Source organism: Hyaena hyaena, unplaced genomic scaffold (genome assembly GCF_003009895.1).
Source record: "Hyaena hyaena isolate Hyena2069 unplaced genomic scaffold, ASM300989v1 scaffold_17, whole genome shotgun sequence".
NCBI classification, from domain to species: Eukaryota; Metazoa; Chordata; class Mammalia; order Carnivora; family Hyaenidae; genus Hyaena; species Hyaena hyaena.
Window position 1 is genome coordinate 6,433,296 of NW_024080648.1, and position 23,354 is coordinate 6,456,649.

The following is a 23,354-nucleotide window of genomic DNA, read 5'->3' on the forward strand; positions in this document are numbered from 1 at the left end:
TAAGCTGAAAGGTGAAATACAGCTGAAAAGTCAAACTTTACAGAATGCTTTGAAGATGAAGAATGACTGCAGAAGCTAGCTTTCATAGCAGACATTTTTTTAAACCTATGAACTGGTTGAACAAGTTTCTGCAAGCCTCTAAAACAATGCTTTAAGTGATAAGACTTCAAAGGAAAACAGCATCTCTGGAAAAATCATGTGACAAAAGAAAATTTTGTAACGCTGTCTGATCTGGAGAGAGAGGAAGGATATTAGCAAGTCTCGGGCATTATTGAAAACCACCTGGAAGAACTAAGAAAACAAAATCAAACAATGTTTTTCTTCCTTTTCAACACGAAATCTGCACCTGGAAGAAGGACCCTTTCTCTGACTCTTCTGTTCATCTGAGAACAAGTAAGTTGCCTACTTAGAAATGGTTTAAAAAAAAAATTATAGATGAGGCGCCTGGCTGGCTCAGTCTGTGGAACATGCAACTCTTGATCTCAGGGCTGTGAGTTCAAGGCCCTTGTTGGGTGCAAAGATAACTTGAAAATAAAATCTTTAGGGGCACACAGGTGGCTCAGTTGGTTGGGTGTCTGACTCTACATTTCAGCTCACATCAAGATCCCAGGGTCCTGGGACTGAGCCCTACATTGGGATCTGCACCCAGCATGAAGCCTGCTTCAGATTCTCTCTCCCCTGCTCTGTTCCTCACCCCCTCTCCCTGCTTGCTCTCTTGCTCTCTCTAAAAATAAAATAAATAAAATCTTTAAAACTATCATAGGAAAACTGAATTTTACTTATACAACTGACTCACATTAGAGTTGATACCCTATCTGGGGCAGAGAACTACACAAAGGAAAACAGTAGGCTAAAAAACAGGACAGAATACAAAGAAAAATAATATTTTCTATTCAAAAGAAAACTAATGATTATTGTTGGCTTATCACATCCACAATTTGCTGATTAGATAATAAATGTGAACTATCGATATAACAATTTTTACAAGATTCTCAGAGACCTAAAAATGGTAAAATATTTCAAGGGTTCTTTCAGGAGACGATGACTGACAAAATGCTGTTCTACTGGTGTAAGGCAGTTTGCTTCTGCTACTAATTTGTTACAAGTTTTCATCATGAATCAGTGTTATATTTTGTCAGAGGCTTTTTTGGTATGAGATGATCTGTTAACATGACTTCAACTGTTTTTTAAATACTAACTACTATATTCCTAAAATAAACTCTACTTCACCATAACATATTATCCTTCTTATATAGGAGTAGAATACATTTGTTCATATCTTTTTAAGGATTTTTACATCTGTATTTATGAGATAATGGTGTATAGTTTAAATACGTTATTTAAAACTGTAAATAAATTTGGGTTCTTGACCCAACCCTGCTATCAACCAGAACTGTGCCTATGACCCAGCCATTTAATTTCCCTGGACTTCAGAGTTTCTAGAGGACCAAGGGGGAGAAGAAGAGGGGGAAATGGTGGGGGAAAGGGAGAGAGGCAAACCATGAGAGACTCTTGAATGCTGACAAAAACTGAGGAGGGGGGGGGGGGGGGGGAGGGGGGATGGGCATGGAGGAGGGCACTTGTGGGGATGAGCACTGGGTGTTATGTGGAAACTAATTTGACAATAAACTATTTGTAAAAAAAATAAAAAATAAAAATAAAAAAATTAAAAAATATATAAAAAAAAAGAGTTTCTAAATTCAAGTATAATTGTTAGAATTAATTCAGACAGGAGTTGAGCCAGTAATTCTCAAACTTCAGCCTGTATCAATCATCTGAAGGGCTTATTAAACCACAGACTGTTGAACTGCTTTCCCAGAGTTTCAGACTAAACAGATTTTGGAAAGGGCCCCCCAGATTTTCACTCCTCAGAAGTTCCCAAGTTAATAAAAAAAATAAGTAAATATCCAGGTGATGATGATGCCATTGGCTGGAGAATGACACTTTAAGGACCACTGGGCTAGTAAACCAAAATAACCAAATTTGTCAACATGATTTTTTTTCATGTTTATTTATTTTAAAAAAGAGAGCAAGTGCTGGGAAGGGGCACAGAGAGTGGAAGAAAGAATCCCAAGGAGGCTCCATGCTGCCAGCACAGAGCCCGACACGGAACTTGATCTCACAGAACCATGAGATCATGACCTAGCCAAAACTTAGAGTCAAATACTCTAGAGCCACCCAGCCACCCCTCAACATGATGTTTTAAATAACCAAAATACATACACATAAAACCACAATAAAGTGTAATGGTGAAAACTGAGAGAAAAATCATTCTAACAAAAACAAAGTGCGCCACAGGGACATGGTGTCTCAGGACTAGTGTCTCATCAGGAGAAGTGGCATCCGTCATATAGGAATTTTCAAAATAAGCTGTTTTTTAGACTTAACTCTTTTAAGCAATGATATTTGTTTTACATTGACTTTTTCTATTAAAATCCTGCTGGGATGTCTGGGTGACTCAGTTGGTTGGGCATCTAACTCTTTATTTCAGCCCAGGTCATGATCCCATGGAGCTCTATCGGGATTCTTTCTTTCTTTTTCTCTTTCTCTCTCCCCCTCACCCCCTTTTTGGCTCAATCTCTCTCTCTAAAATAATTAATCAATTAAGTCCTTCTAAAATGGGCCACGAAATTCTTCTATCTTCTCAAACAAGTCCACCAAACATTTAAACATCTCAGGACCTAGTGATATGTGTTGGGCAGTTTGTCCCTGTGCCAAATGTTCTCAGTATTATGATTTTGAAGTTCTTGTATCTACACCCGATTTTTTTTTCCTGCTTAGTACACCTAAACCCCATTAGCAAATCCCACTGTACCTATCTTAAACAGTTCTCTGATGGTGCCCCTTGAACTTTCTCCATATAATTTCTAAGTAATTTTCACTAAGCAATTAAAGAGTTCCTCTTTAAATAAATGAATAAACTGTAAAGAGTTTTCTGTTATTAACTTTTTTGCTTTCTAAGCTCTTGGTTTTTTTGAGATCTTCAAAAATGGGACAGCTGAAAAACTTCCAAGAATCAGTCTACAGATCACCTTCCATATGTATTCTTTTCCCGTTTCATAATGGGCGCTCTTCTGTTTACAACAAAAAGGTTAACACTCTCACCTCCACCTAGAGTTTATGATACACTGCCTGGAGATGTAATAAACTTCAGGGACCCCAAAAAAGGACAAGTCAAAAGATACTGTTTGGGGGAACAATTTATAAACAACTGAAGTGTTATAAACTATCCACTATATGGCTCCTTACCTTTTCCAGTCTTACATATTTATCTAAGAGTTAAAAATAAGATATTTTGGCTCCTGCTAGGATATTCTGATGCAATATAGTCTGTGAGCAACTCAGAGCAGTTTCCTTTAAACAACTTTATCTCTTCCAACCCCACATACCCCATACCCCCATGCTGCACTGTCTGAGAATGCATTGCTCTTTGGGGAGAGGCTAACAACAGCAAAGTAAATAAAGGGAATATTGATAAGAAATATCTAACAAGAAAACTAAATTTTTTTTGAGTACTTAAATAAGTAATTCTCTTCAGCCATTCTCAAACTTCATTCTGTGAATATTAGCTTACAGAAAAAGCACATTTAAAAAGCTTTAAATATCAATTAAGCAGTATCAATTAAGGAGGCTGACTTTTAAATCTAAAAGTATTTTCCAGGAACACCAACAAATTATTCAAGTTATGCTCCATAAACCCCACAAAAACTATATATAAACTATTTTAGATTAAGTGTGCATTATTCAATGTAGTAATTAAAATGTATTTTGTAAATCATATCACAAAACTTTTATTCTAAGTAGTAAATTCTCATCTCTTGAACCTCTTAAATATTTCTACCTCTAGTTTAAAAAAAAATCAGTCACAGCTCACTGTAAGGATGAATCATTTTTGGGGGGCACCTGGGTGGCTCAGTCTAAGCATCCAACTTCAGCTCAGGTCATGATTTCATGGTTCACGGGTTCGAGCCCCACGTCAGGCTCTGTGCTGACAGCTCAGAGCCTAAAGCCTGCTTCGGATTCTGTCTCCCTCTCTCTCTGCCCCTCTCCTGCTCCCACTCTGTCTCTCTCTCAAAATAAACAAACCTTAAAACAGAATTTTAAAAAAAGGATGAATCATTTTTAGCAATAGATATTCTTCTTTTATCTTTCATTAATTATCCCAAAATAAAATTCATGGCAGTATTTCTGAATCATTCCCTTTTATTTATAACTAAAAGCTGAATATCAGAGATCAGAAAATGGAAGCCCACACATTTAGAAAAGCAGTAACATACTTTTCATATCCCTTGCTCCATATTATTAATTCACAATGACACAAATAAGTAAACAGCCTATTTGTTTCTAAATTATAAAAAGGATAAATTCTCATCATATAATTTTAACTTCCACTACCTTAGTAGTATCTTTCAGTCTGCAATTCTGTGTCTTATTTCTCAGCAGTTTTTGTATTACTTAAAATATGCATAACCTATTTATTTTAATTTAACAGGAAAAGATATTATGTGATTTAAAAAAGTTGATATAGCTGGTTGGTCTAAGGAGACCAGCTTTGTTAACTGGGAGATACTTTCTATGAATATAATAAGCTAAACTTTCAACTTTCAAGTTTTGACAAAAACATATTTATATACATTATAAGATACAAGCATCTTATGAAAAAACTCCATTGGCAAAGATGTATTGAAATTAATGCTTTTTGAGGAGTGCCTGGGTGGCTTAGACAGTTGAAGGTCCAACTCATGGTTTCAGCTTGGGTCATGATCTTGTGGTTTTGTGAGTTCAAGCTCTGCATTGGGCTCTGTACTTACGGTGTGAAGCCTGCTTGGGATCCTGTGTCTCCCTCTCTGCCCCTCCCTCACTTGTGCTGTCTGTCACTCTCAAAATACATAAATAAACTTAAAAAAATATTTTTATTTTCTCAACTTATGATTATATCAGATTAAAGAAAATGCCTATAAGGGGAAGAAGGAGGAACAGATACAATTAGACATTTGCTAAGTCTTGGTAAAGCCTTTATGATATACTTCATAGAAACCATAAAATTAGGACTAGATAATAAATTCTTTGACAAATTAGGTGATTCTCATTCTTTTTACTTTCAACAAAACTGAAGGAGAATCTAACAGAACTATCAACTAATGGATTCTTGATGATAAATCTTTAAGCAATTTCTGATATAACTTTGAAAGTTTTAACTATCACAAAATTTTCAGCAGAATGAGCTTATTTAAATGAACTTTTATTTCTTAATAAACAAACCTACAAAATCTAACAAGAATAGAAACGGGTGCCAAATCTGGTTTCATTCTATCAATACATAATATAGATCTCCAAATACAAAAACTTCTGGAAGAAGAGAGGAAACCATTCCATTCACTTCATTAAAAAATGAACCCTCAGTGGGTTGGGTGTCCGACTTCGGCTCAGGTCATGATCTCGCCGTTCACATCAGGTTCTGTGCTGACAGCTCAGAGCCTGTAACCTGCTTTGGATTCTGTGTTTACCTCTCTCTCTCTCTCTCTCTCTCTCTGCCCCTTCCCCACTCATGCTCGCTTACTATCTCTCTCTCTAAAAAAATAAATTGTTAAAAAAATTAAAAAATAAAAAATGAACCCCCAGGCACCTGGGTGGCTCAGTTGGTTAAGCATCCAACTTCAGCTCAGGTCATGATTTCGAGCCCCACACAGTCTCTGTGCTACAGCTCAGAGCCTGGAGTCTGCTTCAGATTCTGTGGTCTCCCTCTCTCTCTGCCCCTATCCTGCCCATGCCTCCCTTTCTCTCTCTCAAAAGCAAATAAACATTAAGAAAAAAAATTTTTTTAATGAACCCCTGTTGAGTAATTATTGCAAAGTGAATTTTATCAAAGTTTTAATATATGCAAGTTATTCTAATCAACTATGTGCTAATAAATTTGACAGTACTTAGAACCTTACTGTCATAAGAAAAGCATTTTTTTAAATGTTCGTCTATTTTTGAGAGAGAGAGAGAGAGAGTGTGTGTGTGTGCGTGCAAGCAGGGAAGGGGAAGAGAAAGGAGACGGAAGACCCAAAGTGGGCTCTGCACTGACAGCAGAGAGCCTAATGTGGGGCTCAAACTCATGAACTAGGAGATCATGACCTGAGCTGAAGTCAGACACTTACCCTACTGAGCCACCGAGGTGCCCCAAGAAGAACATTTCCAATTCTAATTTATATACAGTATTGCAGCAAAGAAGTTTGATAGATGATTAAAATATTTTCAAGCACAAAAATACAGAACATTGGATAAAATGCAGTGAAAATAAAAGAACATACAAGTTCAAAAGGAAAATAATTAAAATTTCCAACCATATGTTTATTTTTATATTTTAAATAAATAATGGGACTTAGATCCCCTTAGACAGAGTGAGGTACTTTGTTGAAATACGACAGTACATCAGAAATTCCATCCTTTATCACCAGATTTCAACTTTTCTTGAAAACTCTAATTGTCAACTTCAATATGTGCAAAGGGATACACAATTTCTTGAAATTGTTTCAGGAAGTAATCGAGCACAAATCTGAAGATCACAGTCCTAAAGAAAGTTAGAAGTAAGGGTCATCCAGATTAAGTGAAGACTGTTACCAGCAGAGTTATATGACATTTGAATGTCAATCTCCCTGAATAAACTAATAGCCAAGAGGGCATATTTTTCTGGGTAGTCCCACCATTAGTGCTGTAAATAGCGTACAGTATGTTTTACTAACTGTTTACCACATGGGGGAATAAGTGGATGGAATGAATGAATGGTGAATACATATCAAAGTATATTATTTGGTAATGGGAAATTATAAACTAACCGATTTCTACTATTAGTCAAATATAAACCACAGATTTCAGTCACACTCAGACATTAAGTGTCTTAAATTACAGAAGTCCTTAAAAAAAACCTTGACTTATATTTTATGCAATACATAGCTAAAATTTGAAATAATACAGTACACTGACTTTTTTCAAGAGATACAAAAAGTAACTAAATAGGATTGCATTTGGCAGAAGGGGGTAAATTTGAAATCATTTAGCCATAAATGAAATTTCACTTAAATAAGTAAAGTTAGGATTCAAAGTCTTTGGTAAAACCGAAATGTTATACCATCAGAAGTTCAAAACTTAAGAAAACAGTACATCCATCAAATCTTAAATTCAAAGTCTTTTGTGAGACAATGTTTTTCTAACATCTTCAGTAATTTTCTAGTTTCCTCCTCCAAAGAAGCACAAAAACCATCACCACCACATGCCTGAACTATGTACTTTTTACTTTTCACATCAGTGGAAATAAGAGTCTGTAAATCATTTGTATCTTCCCACTGGTTTTGCCAGTAAGTACTGAGTCACTCAGGAGGTGACCGTATCTACTGCCTGGGCCTAATTTATAAGTGAAATGGTGGGCTTAAAGTGTATCAGTGAATTAATGTAAATTAAATATGGGGTGTCTGGGTGGCTCAGTCAGTTGAGCATCCGACTAAGGCTCAGGTCATGATCTCATGGTTCGTGGGTTCGAGCCCCACGTCAGGCTCTGTGCTGACAGCTCAGAGCTTGGAGCCTGCTTCTGATTCTGTGTCTCCCCCTCTCTCTGACCCTCCTCCGCTAATGTTCGGTCTCTCTCTCAAAAATAAATAAAGGTTAAAAAAAAAATTTTTTTTAATATACTTAGGTAACTCATAGCAGTGCTAATGTGATATGATGTACAAGGCTTAAAATATTAAATATTTTTTAGTTCTATTGAGGTGTAATAGGGATACAAGAGACTACACATACTAAAACATACAATTTGAGGGGCGCCTGGGTGGCTCAGTTGGTTAAGCATCTGACTTTGGCTCAGGTCATGATCTCACAGTTCATGGATTTGAGCCCCACGTCGGGCTCTGTGCTGACAGCTAGCTCAGAGCTGGAACCTGTTTCAGATTCTGCAGCTCCCTCTCTCTCTCTGATCCTTCCCTGCTCACACTGTTTCTCTCTCTCTCTCTCTCAGAAATAAATAAAAAACATTTAAAAAAATTTAAAACATACAATTTGGTAAATTTTGACATGTATATACAAATTTACTTCTGAAAATCCCAATCCTTCTCCCCTGCCAAAAAAGTTAAATAGATGTGCATCATTTGAGAAAAGTACTTACCTTCATGTAATTCACAATCTTAGCAAGAACGCCAAACTTATATCCAGAGCTTCCTGACAGAGCTTTCAAGTTAAATGATCCATTGCTATGATCTGTAAATGAAGTTCAAAAAACAATTATAACATATTTCAATTAGATTTGATTATTACTTTTCAGCAGCTAAGATTTTTACTCTAGTAAAATATTTCTTGTTTTGAGTTTTTCCACCCAGTGTATTCTACCCTGTAAAATTTTGGTGAAAAATTCAAATCCTTGAATGTATAATAAATTTATCAATTTCTGCACTAAGAATAGGAAACAAATGTAAATAATTCAAAAGCATTAAAATACATTTCTTCTGTAAGTACCTCTGTCTCATTCTTTCCTTCATTCTGATTAGAACTCCCCCCAAGATTAGAGGCATGGCTTTTTTCTTCCGCTGAGAGACAGAGAGGAGACAGACAGACAGACAAAGCCAGCCAGCCAGGCACCCTAGAGGCATGGCTTTTTTTTTTAAAGTTCATTTATTTATTTACTTTTAATTTTTTTTAATGTTTATTTTGGAGACAGTGAGAGAGACAACAAGAAGGGGAGGGGCAGAGAGAGAGGGAGACACAGAATCTGAAACAGGCTCCAGGCTCTGAGCTGTCAGCACAGAGCCCGACGTGGGGCTCTAACCCACGAACCATGAGATCATGACCTGAGCCAAAGTCAGACACTTAACCGACTGAGCCACCCAGTTGCCCCTCAAATTGTATGTTTTAATATGTGCAGTCTCTTGTATGCCTATTACACCTTGGTAGAACTTAGTCGGTTGAGCATCCAACTTTTGCTCAGGTCGTGATCCCAGGGTTGTGTGTTCAAGCCCCACAGCAGGCTGTACACTGAGCACCGAACCTACTTAAGATTCACTCCCTCTCTCTCTCCATACCTCTGCCCCTCTCCCCCCAACAAAAAAAAATAAAAAATAAAAAAGAAAGAAAAAAAGCACACAAAAGAACACTAGAAAAACATTTCAGAAGTACACATTCTATTAGCAAACCATAAGCTCAGATACAAAGTTTCCAAGTGGCTGATTCACAAAGGAAGAGGTTAAATAAAAAGCAGGAGTGGGGGTGTAATCTCTGACACCAGTTTGGAATAATAATTTAAACAAAAGAATGCATTAGAACCTTGCAAGTCAAATGTAACAATTGTCAGAGATCCAAAAGAATAGCTTTTTCCCCCCAGAGAATAGCTTTTAGATGGCAACATAATACTTCAAGATTAGTTCATAAAGATGCTTTACTAAATATGCTGCTTTGAGACTAAAACAAGATTTGATATACAACATTCCTTTAAAAATCGCTGTTATAATTTTGACAACTTAATTGGCACATTAAAGTCTACTGTTTCCAAAAATACTATGAATGCCTTACAGGTGTGCTTTCACATTATTTCAATTATGAAATATTACCTACATGGTTCATTTTCCCAAGATGTTCAGGACACTTTAACAATAACAGCAATAACATTTACTGAACACCTACTTTTTGCCAAGTGCATGCTAAATATTTGATTTTCTCATTTAATCCTTCCCAAATATCCTGTCCCCTTTTAAGCATAAGAAAACTGAGTAGGAAGTAGAACACCACAGATTCAAATGCAGCTGTAAGAAAAAAAAAATGCAGCTGAAGACACTATGATACTGCCTTGTATGAGAGTCATTAACAGGGCACCTGGGTGGTTCAGTTGGCTAAGCATCTGACTTAAGTTTGGGCTCAGGTCATGATCTCACAGTTTCGTGAGTTTGAGCCCCGCGCTGGGCTCTGCATGGACAGTGCAGAGTACAGAGGCTGCTAGGGATTCTCTATCATTCTCCCTCTCTCAATGCCCCTCCCCTGCTCACACGGTCTCTGTCTCCCTCAAAATAAATAAATAAGCTTAAATTTAAAAAAAGAATTATTAACTAGCTTTTAACACAGACTATTCCATCCGAACTGGCTCTTATTCTGTCAGAGTATAAAAATTAATAAGTGCAGATTTAGTATTTTCTTAACTTTGGTAAAATATTAAGTTTATCCTAGTGATGAATCACTAAATTCTACTCCTGAAATCATTATTATACTATGTGTTAACCCAGACTTAAATTAAAAAAAGGGGGGGGGGCACCTGGGTGGCTCAGTCAGTTAAGCGTCCGACTTTGGCTCAGGTCATGATCTCACGGTCAGTGAGTTCGAGGCCCGCATCAGGTTCTGTGCTGACAGCTAAGAGCCTGAAGCCTGCTTCAGATTCTGTGTCTCCCTCTCTCTCTCAAAAATGAATAAATGTTTAAAAAAATTTGTTTAAAGAAGAAAAAAGAAAAATTAAAACAAAGTTTATCCTATACCCCTATATAAACTAAGTGGGAAAGCTATGAAAATCAAATGACGCTATGTTAAGGATATGCACTATACAAATGTTCAATCATGAACTACATGCAGTTTTGTTTATCATGGAGTCTTAAACATTTAGCTCAGTGCCAGGCAGAGTAAACACTCAGTAAATAATAGCTAAATGAATGAATGAAGGTAGTAAGAGTATTTCTGTGTACTCCTTTATGGTCCAAGAAAATAATTCACTAATTTATCTATTATTTTATTTATTTATTTTTAAATATTTGTTTGGGGTGAAGGGGCAGAGATAAATGGAGACAGAGGATCTGAAGCAAACTCTGTGCTAATAGCAATGAGCCCAATGCAGGGCTAGAACTCATAAACCGTGAGATTATGACCTCAGCCAAAGTCAGACGCTTAACCAACTGAGCCACCGAGGTGCCCCTAGCTCTTAATTTAAAAAATAATGTGACCTATAAAATAAAGCCTGCATAGCAAGATTTATCTAGCCTGCTATTGCTATAATAGCCTCTCCATAATGTATAACCTTGATACTGTTATGCTTGAACCACACACAACTCTAAATAATATTTCATAAATACAAATTATCTTTAATGCATTGAAGTTGTGGATTCTTTTGCCATTTTTAAAAAATTTTTTTGAGTATAACTGACACACAATGTAAGTTTCAGGTATACAACACAGTGATTCAAATTCTCTATAGTCTACACTACGCTCATCCCAAGTGTAGCTACCCTCTGTCACCATATAACACTATTATAATATTAACTATATTCCCTATGCTGTACCTTTTACTCCTTTTTTACCATTTAAATTTCACAGAATGATTCTTTTTAATGTTTTATGTATTTGTTTTGAGAGAGAGAGAGAGAGTGAGAGAGCGAGCAGGGGAGGGGCAGAGAGAAGGAGAGGGAATCCCAAACAGGATCTGTGTTGTCAGTGCAGAGCCCAATGTAGGGCTCGAACTCATGAACTGTGAGATCATGACCTGACCTGGGCCAAAATCAAGAGTCAGATGCTTAACTGACTTAGCCACCCAGGCGCCCCATCTCACAGACTGATTTTTTAATGTAGGTGGTTTACCTACCAAAACTAACCCTATCCCAACTAGTAGAGCTGAAAACCTTATTTGTTTTCCCTTAGAATTTCTCCTAAATCAAACCACCACATGGAAATAATCACATCCAGAAGGCAAGATTTATATAGAACACAAGTACTGAAAGAAAATACCATTTATGAGATTTTATGCCCACTTCCGGGAGGAAATACCAAGCTGGTAAACCTGGACTGTTTGTTTCCTAGGTTACTACCTCTCTCAACATTACCTTCTAGCCCTAGCAGTGAAATACTCACTGATAGATCCGAAATTTTATGGGTTAAACCCTAAGGAATCACCAGTTCGTTACCAACTCAAATTCCTTTGCAGAAATTTATCTTAAGGACAAAATATAAGGCAAGAAAAAGAGGGGACAGTTGATATCCCAGATAGCTCTATTCAAGTTTATGAATGATTTACACTTAAGGGTGGCAGGACTTAATGCAAATGAACGAAGAGGAAACTGTCAGCTGCATTGTGCTTCAACCAATAGAAGCACAGCTCCATCTTGGATGTGCACTGGACTGCATTACAAACAGACGATACCATCGCTTCAACAGCAGCCTTCAGACAAGAGGTAGGTTTATGCGAGCTTTTGCATTTAGTAATACACGTCCTTGTGATGTAATTTAAAAAACATTTTACTGAAAAAACCAAGCAGAAAGCTTTGTTCCTACTAAAGACAAAAAAAGGCACTGTATTCATTTTGCTGCTTGGTAGGATTTTATTATGAAAATGTGAAGACTGCCTTGTGCTATTTGATAAGCACCCTTACCATCTGTGCCTTATGGAAAATTCATGAGATTTTCTATGAACCTGATCTATATCCAGACCTTAGAGTAAACCGTAAGCATTTAATGGTAAGTGGTTACTTGCTAATTTATTTTCTCTGAGCTATTTCATTTCAGCAATTTGGTCTGTCTTAACAAAGGATTTTTCTTAAAGAAAAATCTAGACTAAAAGCAAATCCTGGATTAAAGCTTTCTGATATATGTGCAAATTATACTGGCTAGTAAAAAGCAGTCACTTACAAGAAAGTTTGTTATATTTGTTATATTTTAACAAATACGAGAAAATAGTTGAAAACTGTTTGACTTTGAGTACAGATGCAGAGAATGCTGAGAAATTATCATGATTGTGATTTTTACATAAAAATAAAAGGACCATAAAGGTTATCATTATACAGGCTGCATTATACGCTAACCAAAAAGATCAATTTGTAGAGCTTCTGACTTCCTTAACATTTTAACTAAAATAATTCCTTACAGTTAAATTTTTAAATTTGTTTTACTGTAATACACAAGTCAGTCTACTATTAAATAACCTTCTTAAATAGGCTTTCATTTTTTATATGCCACAAAAATATCTACTTATAACCATATTTTAATATAATGTTAAAATTATTCTTAAACTGATCCTCAAACACATAGCAGGTCTTTTTAATAAACTACATTGTAAAATACAAAGATGTTTTAAGAAGAACTGGTTAAGGGAGGAATATATGGTACCTCTCAAGGTAGGTATTAAGATTATTTTCATGGCTCAGAGTAAACTATTCATGTCTACTAAAAAATCAGTATCAACTACTATCTGAATTTCTAGTTTTATAATAGTCAAGCATGAAAATATCATTACTTAGTAGGTGCTGGAGTTCCAGGATATTACCTACACATACTGATCTAAAGATTCAACTGCTGCCCTTTTCTTTGCTGATAAATTTATTTAAATTTTAAAAGACTATTTTCATAATTTTTATTCATTCCATTTCTTATTCAGCATTCAAAAGCATGAGCAAAGCATCCCTTATAAAGCCCAAAGGTTGCTCTAAGAAGATATTCTATCTCCCCAGGTTCAGCACAATGGGGTTAATTACCTAGAAAATATTCCTGCTTGCTGTACAAAATATGGGAGCCAAAAAAGTCTTAGATTAAAAAAAAAAAACCAACAACCTTGTCAATTAAAACAGTTTACAATTTACCTGAAATTTCAGTTACAAATTTCAGTTACAAATACTCTCCCCTATTATTAGCTCTATAATCAGTCTACATCTTCCTGGTGCTGTACCTATAGTTAGCACTGATGCAGATTCACTGCTCTTTCACCAAACTGACCAGACGCATGGCCTATCTCAGAAAGGCCCAGGGCTGGGCGCACCGCTCTATATCTAGAGGCCAATATGATTAATTGATCATATTTCAAAGCGATATGCTTAAAGGCACTAGAGAATTCAACTCAAGGGTTTTAACATAATTAGAACAAAAGCATAATTTTAGTCTGATCTGACAATTCAAGGTTCCAGAACACTTCCAAGTCCTATACCCATAAATATTTCACTAGGGCCTTCTGAAATGGGAGGGGAAAAAAAGGTGAACAGACCAAAAATTAACTAAAAAAAATACAGTATTTACTTTAATACTCCTCATTCCTATAATGAAATTTTAAAGGGGATGAAGATTCAAAAGAGTACACTTTTTTTTTTTACCATTTACCCTTCTTTTTGCATAAAGCATGTTTACAGTGGGTGCTTGATATAAATTTACATTTTAATTTCAATAGTCTCAGAGTATGAGAAAATCCTAATAATAATACTTTCCTGCATGTCTAATTATGTCTTCTCCATCAAAGTAAGTTTCAGATTTTACCCTAAATTTAGCAAGAAAAATTGCTAGAGCTATACTGTACTTAAAAATAAACCACATTAAATTTAAGGTTGAAAATGATCCTGTATTTCACAGTTTACTTTTTTCAGATATGCCCAGACACTAAGGAGAGAATGTTTTGAGTTGCTCATCAGTTATCAATATACTCACATGAGAGGCAAACTGTCACCATTTACAACATAAACTGTCATCATTTATGACATGTGTATACTCTTCCTTAAACTGCTTAGACACTTCTAATCAAAATGACACTGTTTAGTGATTCTAGTTTTAATTTTTTAGAAGTAATCCAGAAAATTCAATAAATGTATTAAATAGACACATAACACAACAGACTTTGAAAACCAAAGGCAAGGAATACTTTTAAAACATATTAGTTTGGGTTTGGATAAGTACTATATTCAAATGGTTCAAAAACTAAAATATAACAAGATATACCTTGAGAAATCTCATACACGTGCCTACTTCTCAGCTCTCCCCTCCAACCAACCCGACAAGTAAGTAATCACTGTTATCTCTTATATATCTTTCCAAAATGTTTGCACAGATACAAGCAAATAAAAATATGTATTATTTCCCCCATTCCTTTACATACTGTCCTGCATCTTGCTCTTTTCATTTAACAGTGATTCCACCTAAAAATCGTTCATTATCACTACAGTTACCTCCTCACTCACACATAATATTCAATTGTATGGATATACTATATTAATCTTAACCAGAAGAAAAGGTCATTGATGGGTACAAGATAACTTCAAATAACTGAATTTAGTTTATGTCTGACTGCCTGCCCCTGCCTCTTCCCTTCCCTCCCTCCATTCTTTTGGGGGGAGGGGAGGGGTCAAGAGGGCTTGAAAAATTTTAAACAGGTCACTTGTACCTCTAAAGTAAGTATAATATAAAGTTCCTTAAACCAACTTTCCAATAATTCTAATTTTTTTAAGTTTATTTTGAGAGAGAGAGCACAAACAGGGTAGAAGCAGAGAGAGGAGACAGAGAGAATCCCAAGCAGGCTCCACGCTGGCAGCACACAGCCTGATGTGGGGTTCAAACTCATGAGACATGAGATCATGACCTGAGCTGAAGGCAGCTGCTTAATGGACTGAACCACCCAGGTGTGCCTCCAATAATTTCAAAATTTCTATTTCATTTTGAAATAGAAACATACATTAGTCTTTACAATTTCTCAATTTTAAAGTCGATACAAATGAGAAACCCCTGGGGCCCCTGGGTGGCTCAGTCAGTTAAGCTCTGACCTCAGCTCAGGTCATGATCTCATGGTTCGTGGGTTCAGGCCCCGTGTTGGGCTCTGTGCTGACAGCTAGCTCAGAGCCTGGCGCCTGCTTTGGATTCTTTTTATTCTTCGGATTATTTTATTCTTAAAAAATAAAAATAAAAAGGAATCAGGGTGCCTGGGTGGCTCAGTCGGTTAAGTGTCCAACTCTTGGTTTTGGCTCGGGTCATGGTCTCACAGTTTGTGGGTTTGAGCCCCACATCAGGCTCCACACTAACGGTGCAGAGTCTGCTTGGGATTCTCTCTCCCTCTCTCTGCCCCTCCCTGACTTGCACACACACTCGCACTCTCTCTCTCTCAAAAATAAATAAACTTTAAAATTAAATTAAATTAAATTAATAAATAAAGAATCAACCTGAAAGGCCTTAACAGAAAGCCTAAGGAATATTCTCATCAATGCTGGAGAGGTCCTACATTTACCCAGGTAAAATTATTAGATAAGCCCTCCAGTGATTCTTCCTGCTTTTTATCTATCCATATAATAAATGGCACTGTTTTCTATTTCCTCAAAGTCCCATTCTTCTTCTCTATCTTTTATATTTGCTCTGCTTTTCGAAAAGGACCCAAAACTCATTCACACTGAAGTAAATATAACTAACAATGAGTGTTATCCCTCCCAGGAGGGTCTGCATTAGTAGTGCTAAAAATTTTAAAGGAGTTGCAAAGCTGAACATTTTCTGGGCATTTGTGTGTCTGCACACACACATCACTACTCTATTAGGAAGCGTGGGCCAAAAAGAAAAATTACTTATTCCCATTTGAGTCCATTTCTATGGGTTACTTTACTTGTGTGCATGGTGATCAAAATCAGAGGCAGCACCAACGCAGAAGACGGAGGAGGGGCCTATCAGGACATCCACATGAGGCTCCCAGGGGTACCATTTACAGTGTATCCTACATGAATGGCACCCACAACACAATATGAATGGTGCTTCCTGGAAGTCTCCAACATAGCAGTCCCACTTTCTATAAGAATGTGCTAAGAGGGGCACCCAAGTGGCTTAGTCAATTAAGCATCCAACTCTTGGTTTCAGCTCTAGTCATGATCTCACTGTCCATGAGATTAAGCCCTGAGTCAGACTCCATGCTGACAGCACAGAGCCCTGCCAGGGGATTCTCTCTCTCTGCCCCACAATGCTCATGTTCTGTCTCAAAATAAAATAAATCATTAAGAAAAAGAAAAAATAAAAAAAGGGAATGTGCTATGAAGAAAAAAAATTAAGGGATAAAAGAGGGCAACTCTAAAAGGCTGGGTCTCCAGACAAAGTTTGAAAATATTGTAAAGTACTGGGAATATCCTCACATATCTGTGTTCCCGACAATGTATTTTTGTAAGTCCCAGAAAGAATAAAAGCAATTCAGTTACTATCCATTAGTCTGCTGTCCCTTGTTTCAAAATGAAGGATCACCAAAGGATTCTTAAATCCAAAAAGAAAGAATGAATTTAAGCCTTGACTTCTGGCCTCAGATTTTTTTTTTTGAAAGAGAGAGAACAAGAGCACATGCACGAACAAGTGGGATAGAGACAGAGGGAAAAGAACGGAGAGAATTTTAAGCAGGGTCCATGCCCAGCACAGAGCCAGAGTCAGGGCTTAATCCAAGGACCAGTGAGATCATGACCTGAGCTGAAATCAAGAGTCGACCACTTAACCGAATGAACCACCAAGGTACCCCTCAGATCATCAATTTAATCTTCAAAAAACACAAAGAAATCCATCCAGAGAGGTGCAGTTGCTTGCCAAGCAAATATGATTCAAAGAAAACAAAAACCTTTGGTGTGCCTGGCTGGCTCCATCAGTAGAGCATGTGACTCATGACCTCGAGTTGTGAGCTCAAGCCCCATGTTGGGCAAGGAGTTCACTTAAAAGTAATAAATTACAAAAAGAAAACAAAAACCTTGGAAAGTATCAGTTTATCAACTTCAAAGTTTTAAAGTTACATTTACAAAGAAAACAAAGAAACTAAAGGAATTATACTGTTATGGCTTTTGGTTTTAATTCACTTTTTCATCTTTGTTGGTGTGAAAATTACATGCTGGCTATGTTTAAAAAAAGAATCCTCACCTTTTAAGAGATATACGCTGAGTATGTCTAGGAAAAATGATAATGTCTGGGATTTGCTTCAAAATAACCTAGGGGCACGGGGTGGCACAGTCAAAGAGCATGCAACTCTTGATCACAGGGTTGTTGGTCTCAAGCCCCATACCGGCCATACAGATTACTTAAGTAAATAAACAAACTTGAAAAAATATAATCTATGGGGTGGAAGCAAATGGGTAAACGTACAGATGAACTGGTAACTGAAGCCGTATTAGGAGAATACACGGGTTCATTACACTCCTACTCTTCAACTATCTTCAAGTTTTATTTAATTGAAATATACTCTCATACACAAGTATCTCCAGCATTCAGAAAACTGTCTGGGACACAGTAGGTAATCAATAGAGATATGTGTTTACAAGAATGAATGAAAGTCTATTTACAACTATGAAGGAAAGAAAAATCACACTAAATAAGTCATCTCTTTAATAAAATAAAGCTTTCAAACGGACAGCAGTCATTTAATTAAGGAAGTGGAACTATATTTTTTCTGTTAAATTTTTCTGAAATATTTTCCAAAATTTTCTTAGTATATAAGCATTTTATAATTTTTTTTTAATTAAGTTTCAAGAAAAGGCACCTGGGTGGCTCAGTCAGTTAAGCATCTGGTTCTTGGTTTCAGCTCAGGTCATGATCTCACAGTTCATACATTCGAGCCCCTTGCTGGGCTCGGCACTGACAGTGCAGAACCTGTTTGGGACTCTCTCTCTCTTCCCCTCTCTGTCCTTCCCCATGGACATGCATGCTCACTCTCTCAAAATAAACTTAAAAAAAAAATGGTAAAATATTCATACCCATAAATTATTCAGGTATATGAACAGTTAATGCTATCATACAAAAAAAAAAAAAAATCCTGTGATTAAGGTCTCTTCACAGGGAACATGAACCTAAAATTTTATTATCCTTATTCTGAAAACTGGCATTATTTAACTTTTGTTTCTCTAATATTTTTCACTCAGCCATTACTTCTTGATTCAGGTCACCTGTCTTCGAAGAGGACCTAGGAGACAGAAATACACTGAGCCAAGAAGGTGAGAAGGATCCACAAAGGTAATGAGAAAAGCTTTCCTGGGGACAGTATGAAGAATACCACCTTAAAACACAAGATTTTTTATAGTTAACAGGTCACTGACCACTGCTTTAGTTAAATTTTAAAACAATTCAGCTGCTCCTTTTCCCCTTCTATTAGCACTTAATTTCTGTATATAAATCTTAAATGTATGTATTTGTCTAGCAAAAGACACACATAAGAAGATGTGTAGTATGAGAGCGCCTGGGTGGCTCAGTCGGTTAAGCATCTCACTCTTGATTTTCACTCAGGTCATGATTTCACAGTTCGTGAGTTCAAGCCCTGCATCAGGCTCTGCGCTGACAGCATGGAGCCTGCTTTGGATTCTCTGTCTCCCTCTCTCTCTTTCAAAAATAAATAAATAAGCATTTAAAAAATAAACATATATATAGTATGGTTTACAGAGCACACTGCCAGAAGATAAAGAAAAAATTCAAAATTACCACTGAGCATTAATTCTGGCAGAAAATAAAACAACTCATGTTACCCATATAAATTTACTAACGAATCTTAGTACTGAGACTTGAATTGACAAATCTGTAGAATTTAATTACATGCATATTCATTTTCTACCTTTTTACAGATTCAAAAGAACCAATACAAGAAGTATATAATCCCTAAGAATGGCCTCCCTGAGCTCCAGCCTCTGGAATGAAACAACTACATCTGTTTATCAGTACCTGGGTTTTCAAGTTCAAAAAATTTACCCTTTTCATGATAACTGGAACACTGCCTGCTTTGTCATTCTGCTTTTATTCATATTTACAGTGGTATCTTTAGTGGTGCTGGCTTTCCTTTATGAAGTGCTTGACTGTTGCTGCTGTGTAAAAAACAAGACTGTGAAAGACTTGAAAAGTGAACCAAACCCTCTTAGAAGTATGATGGACAACATCAGAAAACGTGAAATTGAAGTGGTCTAGCACTCTATCTAAGATGAACAAAATCTCTGAAAATAGCCTCCAACTGCTGAGAAAAAAAAGGAAAATTTTCTGAGGCCAGCTCTTATAAAATTGACTCTGAGGGGTGCCTGGTGGTTCAGTCGATTAAGCAACCGACCAGCTCGCATCATGATCTCACAGCTCATGAATTTGAGCCTGGCGTCAGGCTCTGTGCTGACAGCTCAGAGCCTAGAACCTGCGTCAGATTCTGTGTCTCCCTCTCTCTCTGCCCTCCCCCTGCTCGCACTGTTTTCTCTCTCACACACACAAAAATAAACATTAAAAAAAAATTTTAACTGACTGATTCTAAATAATTAAAAGATTTCTAATAGAAGGGAAAAACAAGTTAAATATGCACTTTTTGTGTATGTATCCCTTTCATTAAATATACATGAAATCTTCACAAATGTGAATAAGTTAACAATGTACTTAAAATGACACTTCAAAAACTGGATAAAAGATTCCTAGATTTCAATATTAAGCAGCAAAATGTAAGCTAGAAAACACAAGCAAGATCAAATAATTCTGACCAAAACAATAACTACCCTCCATGTGTCTTGGTAATAAATGTGCTATTTAAAATTCTTACCTAAATCCAAAGTAAAATAATTCCACTTATACATAAAATCCCTACTTTATACACTTTTTAAAGACTTAGGTTTTATGTAAAGATTAGTGTGAAAAAAAGTATCAAAATAGAAAGGTCACAAGTATACTGGCATAGAATTTTCCTAAAACGGACCTACTGTTTAATAATAAATACATTGTATAAGAAGGACCAAGCTGTTTTCAAACTAAAACTTTCTACACCCCTAAACTGTATTTCTTGAGCTTTTCCTTTTGTTACTCATATTCATATTCTCAAGGGCTAAAGATACCCAATGAAGAAAAGACTGCCCAAAAAAAAAAAAAAAAAAAAGACAAAAAGATAGGACCATGTAACAGCCGTTGAATACTTTAGTTTCAGGGCGCCTGGGTGGCTCAGTCAGTTAAGCGTCCGACTTCAGCTCAGGTCATGATCTTGCAGTTTGGAAGTTCCAGCCTCATGCTGGACTCTATGCTGACAGCTCAAAGCCTGGAGCCCTCTGTGTCTCCCTCTCTCTCTCTCTGCCCCTCCCCCGCTAGCACTCTGTCTCTCTCTCAAAAATAAATATTTAAAAAATTTTAAAAGAAATACTTCAGTTTTATTTCTTGGAATTACAAGGGCTGTAAAGATATTATATTTTATAACCCTAATCCTTTTGCTACCACCCATGAGCAAACCTAAGCATGCTCTTAACCACTACAACTGCCCTTCACCAGAAATATGGCTCCTGGAAATCTACCCTGAGAAATTAGTTGAAAAGAAAAAAGCTCAAGATACAAAGATATTTGTAACAGCATTACTCAAAATAACAACAACCAACAAAATGGAATTAACAGCCTTTAAATATGACACGTCAACCTAGATTAAGAAGCTTCTGAAAATTAAGGCAAAATAGAAAATATCTTATATATGAACTGAGAAAATATATATCTATCATTCTCAATTTAGAGAACCCTGTCAGTCTGAAATCCCTTTTACATAAAATATTTTTTTCTAACGTTAGAAATACACACAAATAATGTAACCAACTTACAAAGGACTTGTGAAACCTGGTATACTCAATACTTAGGTAAACAGGAGCTATTCTGAGCACCATTAAAACCACATTTTGATCAATGGTAAACTCGGAGTCCTTACCATAGATAGAAAGCCTACAGATCCTTTAATTACTAAATTTCTTGATAATGAACACTATTAACTTTTCCCTACCTTACGCTGTAATTTATTAGCCATTCAACAAACATGTATTGAGTGCTTCTATGTGTGAAAGATTAGGTTACAACAACAAACAATCATGCAATTGCAATGACACACAACAGCTTCATCAGAAATAGTGAGCGCTATGGGAATCAAAGGCTAAGCACCAAATTCGAATAGGAAAGTAGAGACAATAGGACTTTTATGCTGCAATCTAAAAGAGGAATAGGATTTACTCACAGGAAAGAGTGAAAGAGCGAAGAAAGAATATTCCAGGAAGAGAATATAATCTGGGTGAAGGTCAAGAGGCAAAAGAGAGTAAAGCATGTTAAAAGAGCTACATACAGGCCAGTATTACTAGGAGAGAGTACAAGAAAAACAATGAATATGGGTATAAAAGGTAACGGAGACTAGAGCAGGTAAGGCATGCAGATGGCAGGAAAAGCTAGGCTTCATCTGAAGAGCAATGATCATCAGCCTTACAGAGACTGATGTTACCAGACTGATGATTAGAAAAATTACTGACTTCTGTACAGAGAGTGGACAATAAAGAATTTAAGCTAGGAAACCTTGTAAGCACCTAATCAGGCAATCCACTCATAGTGACCCCAACTCGGGTGGTACGGTATAGTCTTCCCTGTGTACACCCAAAATTTCCAGCTCTCCCCTGAGCACTTGGAACCCCTTGTGGCTGGGTACAGCCCTGTGACTAGCTCTAGACAATGAGTTGTAAGAGAAAGTGATGTCTCACCTCAAGGCCAGAGGATTTTAACTGCCAAGCAAGATCTTCCAGAGCTCTTTTTCCCCTCTGGTACTGAAACCAGTAACTGGAAATACCAGCTACTCTACCAGCCTGGGTCCTTCAGTGACTCTAAGGAGCTAAGACCCCTGCCAACACATGTTAAACACGGGGTATGAGAGAGAAACAAGCTTTTGTTTTTTTAAGCCATTGAGGTTTTGGTTAAAAAGAAAAAAAGCCACAAGCCCCAAATCATGTCACTTTAACCAAGTTCCAAAACCATTACGTATTGTGCCTAATACATAATCTAACTAAAGTTTCAAACTCCCTCTGAAATGTAGTCTTAAATGATCAGTCAGGAATTTTTCCATTAACACAAATGCGTATGCCACATGGACCCTCTCCACCAAAGGAAGATGAGGTCATCTGCGTAAGAGTCCTGGCTTTTCCCCCCTAGAAAGCAGCTTGGCCTAAAACAATCTTTTTCTTTTGCTAATAACTTTCTTGCCTTCACCTTCCTGCTATAAGAACTGTCCATTTGGTATAACTCCTTGGGATGCCTTTGTACTTGTTCGACAGGATGCTGCCTGATTCGTGAATCATTTAATAAAGCCAATTAGATCATCAAATTTACATGGCTGAATTTTGTTATTTAGCAGGGGCAAAGACAATTCTTAAGTAGATCAAAGAGACTAGGTCTAAGAGTAGGTCTGTGCTTACGTTTATTTTTAAGTTTATTTATTTTCAGAGAATGCATGAATCAATCAGGGGAGAGGCAGAGAGAGAGAAAGAGGGAATTCCAAGCAGGCTCTGTGCTCAATCCCATGAACCATGAATTCATGACCTAAGCCAAACTCAAGAGTCAGATGCTTACTCAACTGAGGCACCCAGGCGCCCATGCTAATGTTTAAAACAGTGTACTGTGAATTAATTCAATGTACATTTCATTAGAATGAGACATAATCAAACTTCACGTATGTGCTAATAACAGCCCTACTTGATAAAAAGATTACCTCTGCTTTAACATCAGTTAGTAAAACAGCTTAAAAAATACCTAACAAAATGACATCCATAAAGATTACTGTTGCTACATTTTTAAGTAGGTAAATAATTTGTTGTGAAGTAAGCTGGACTGATCTTGTTTAAAAAGTAACAGTCCAAAACTAAACTAAACCCAAAATA

At 36.6% G+C, this 23,354-nt stretch overlaps 2 protein-coding genes across 6 annotated transcripts in view; one reads left to right on the forward strand and one right to left on the reverse strand.

Annotated features, from left to right (window-relative positions):
- The window catches only part of GTF2E2 (general transcription factor IIE subunit 2), a 77,205-nt gene that overhangs the window by 39,228 nt on the left and 14,623 nt on the right, over positions 1-23,354 (reverse strand). The window contains exon 3 of the mRNA XM_039220706.1: positions 8,141-8,232. Within this exon, the coding sequence (XP_039076637.1) occupies positions 8,141-8,232 (92 nt within the window). The remainder of the gene's footprint in view (positions 1-8,140; positions 8,233-23,354) is intronic.
- SMIM18 (small integral membrane protein 18) lies at positions 220-19,801 on the forward strand. 5 transcript variants are annotated; one of them, XM_039220735.1, is made up of 4 exons: positions 220-393; positions 12,018-12,167; positions 18,603-18,693; positions 19,296-19,801. In XM_039220735.1, exon 4 carries the CDS (start codon positions 19,336-19,338, stop codon positions 19,630-19,632), a length of 297 nt encoding a protein of 98 aa, XP_039076666.1. In that variant the 5' UTR covers positions 220-393; positions 12,018-12,167; positions 18,603-18,693; positions 19,296-19,335; the 3' UTR covers positions 19,633-19,801. The 5 variants fall into 5 exon arrangements, with proteins under 5 accessions (XP_039076666.1, XP_039076657.1, XP_039076685.1 ...); XM_039220726.1 differs by having other exon boundaries at positions 18,603-18,674; XM_039220754.1 differs by having other exon boundaries at positions 18,622-18,693.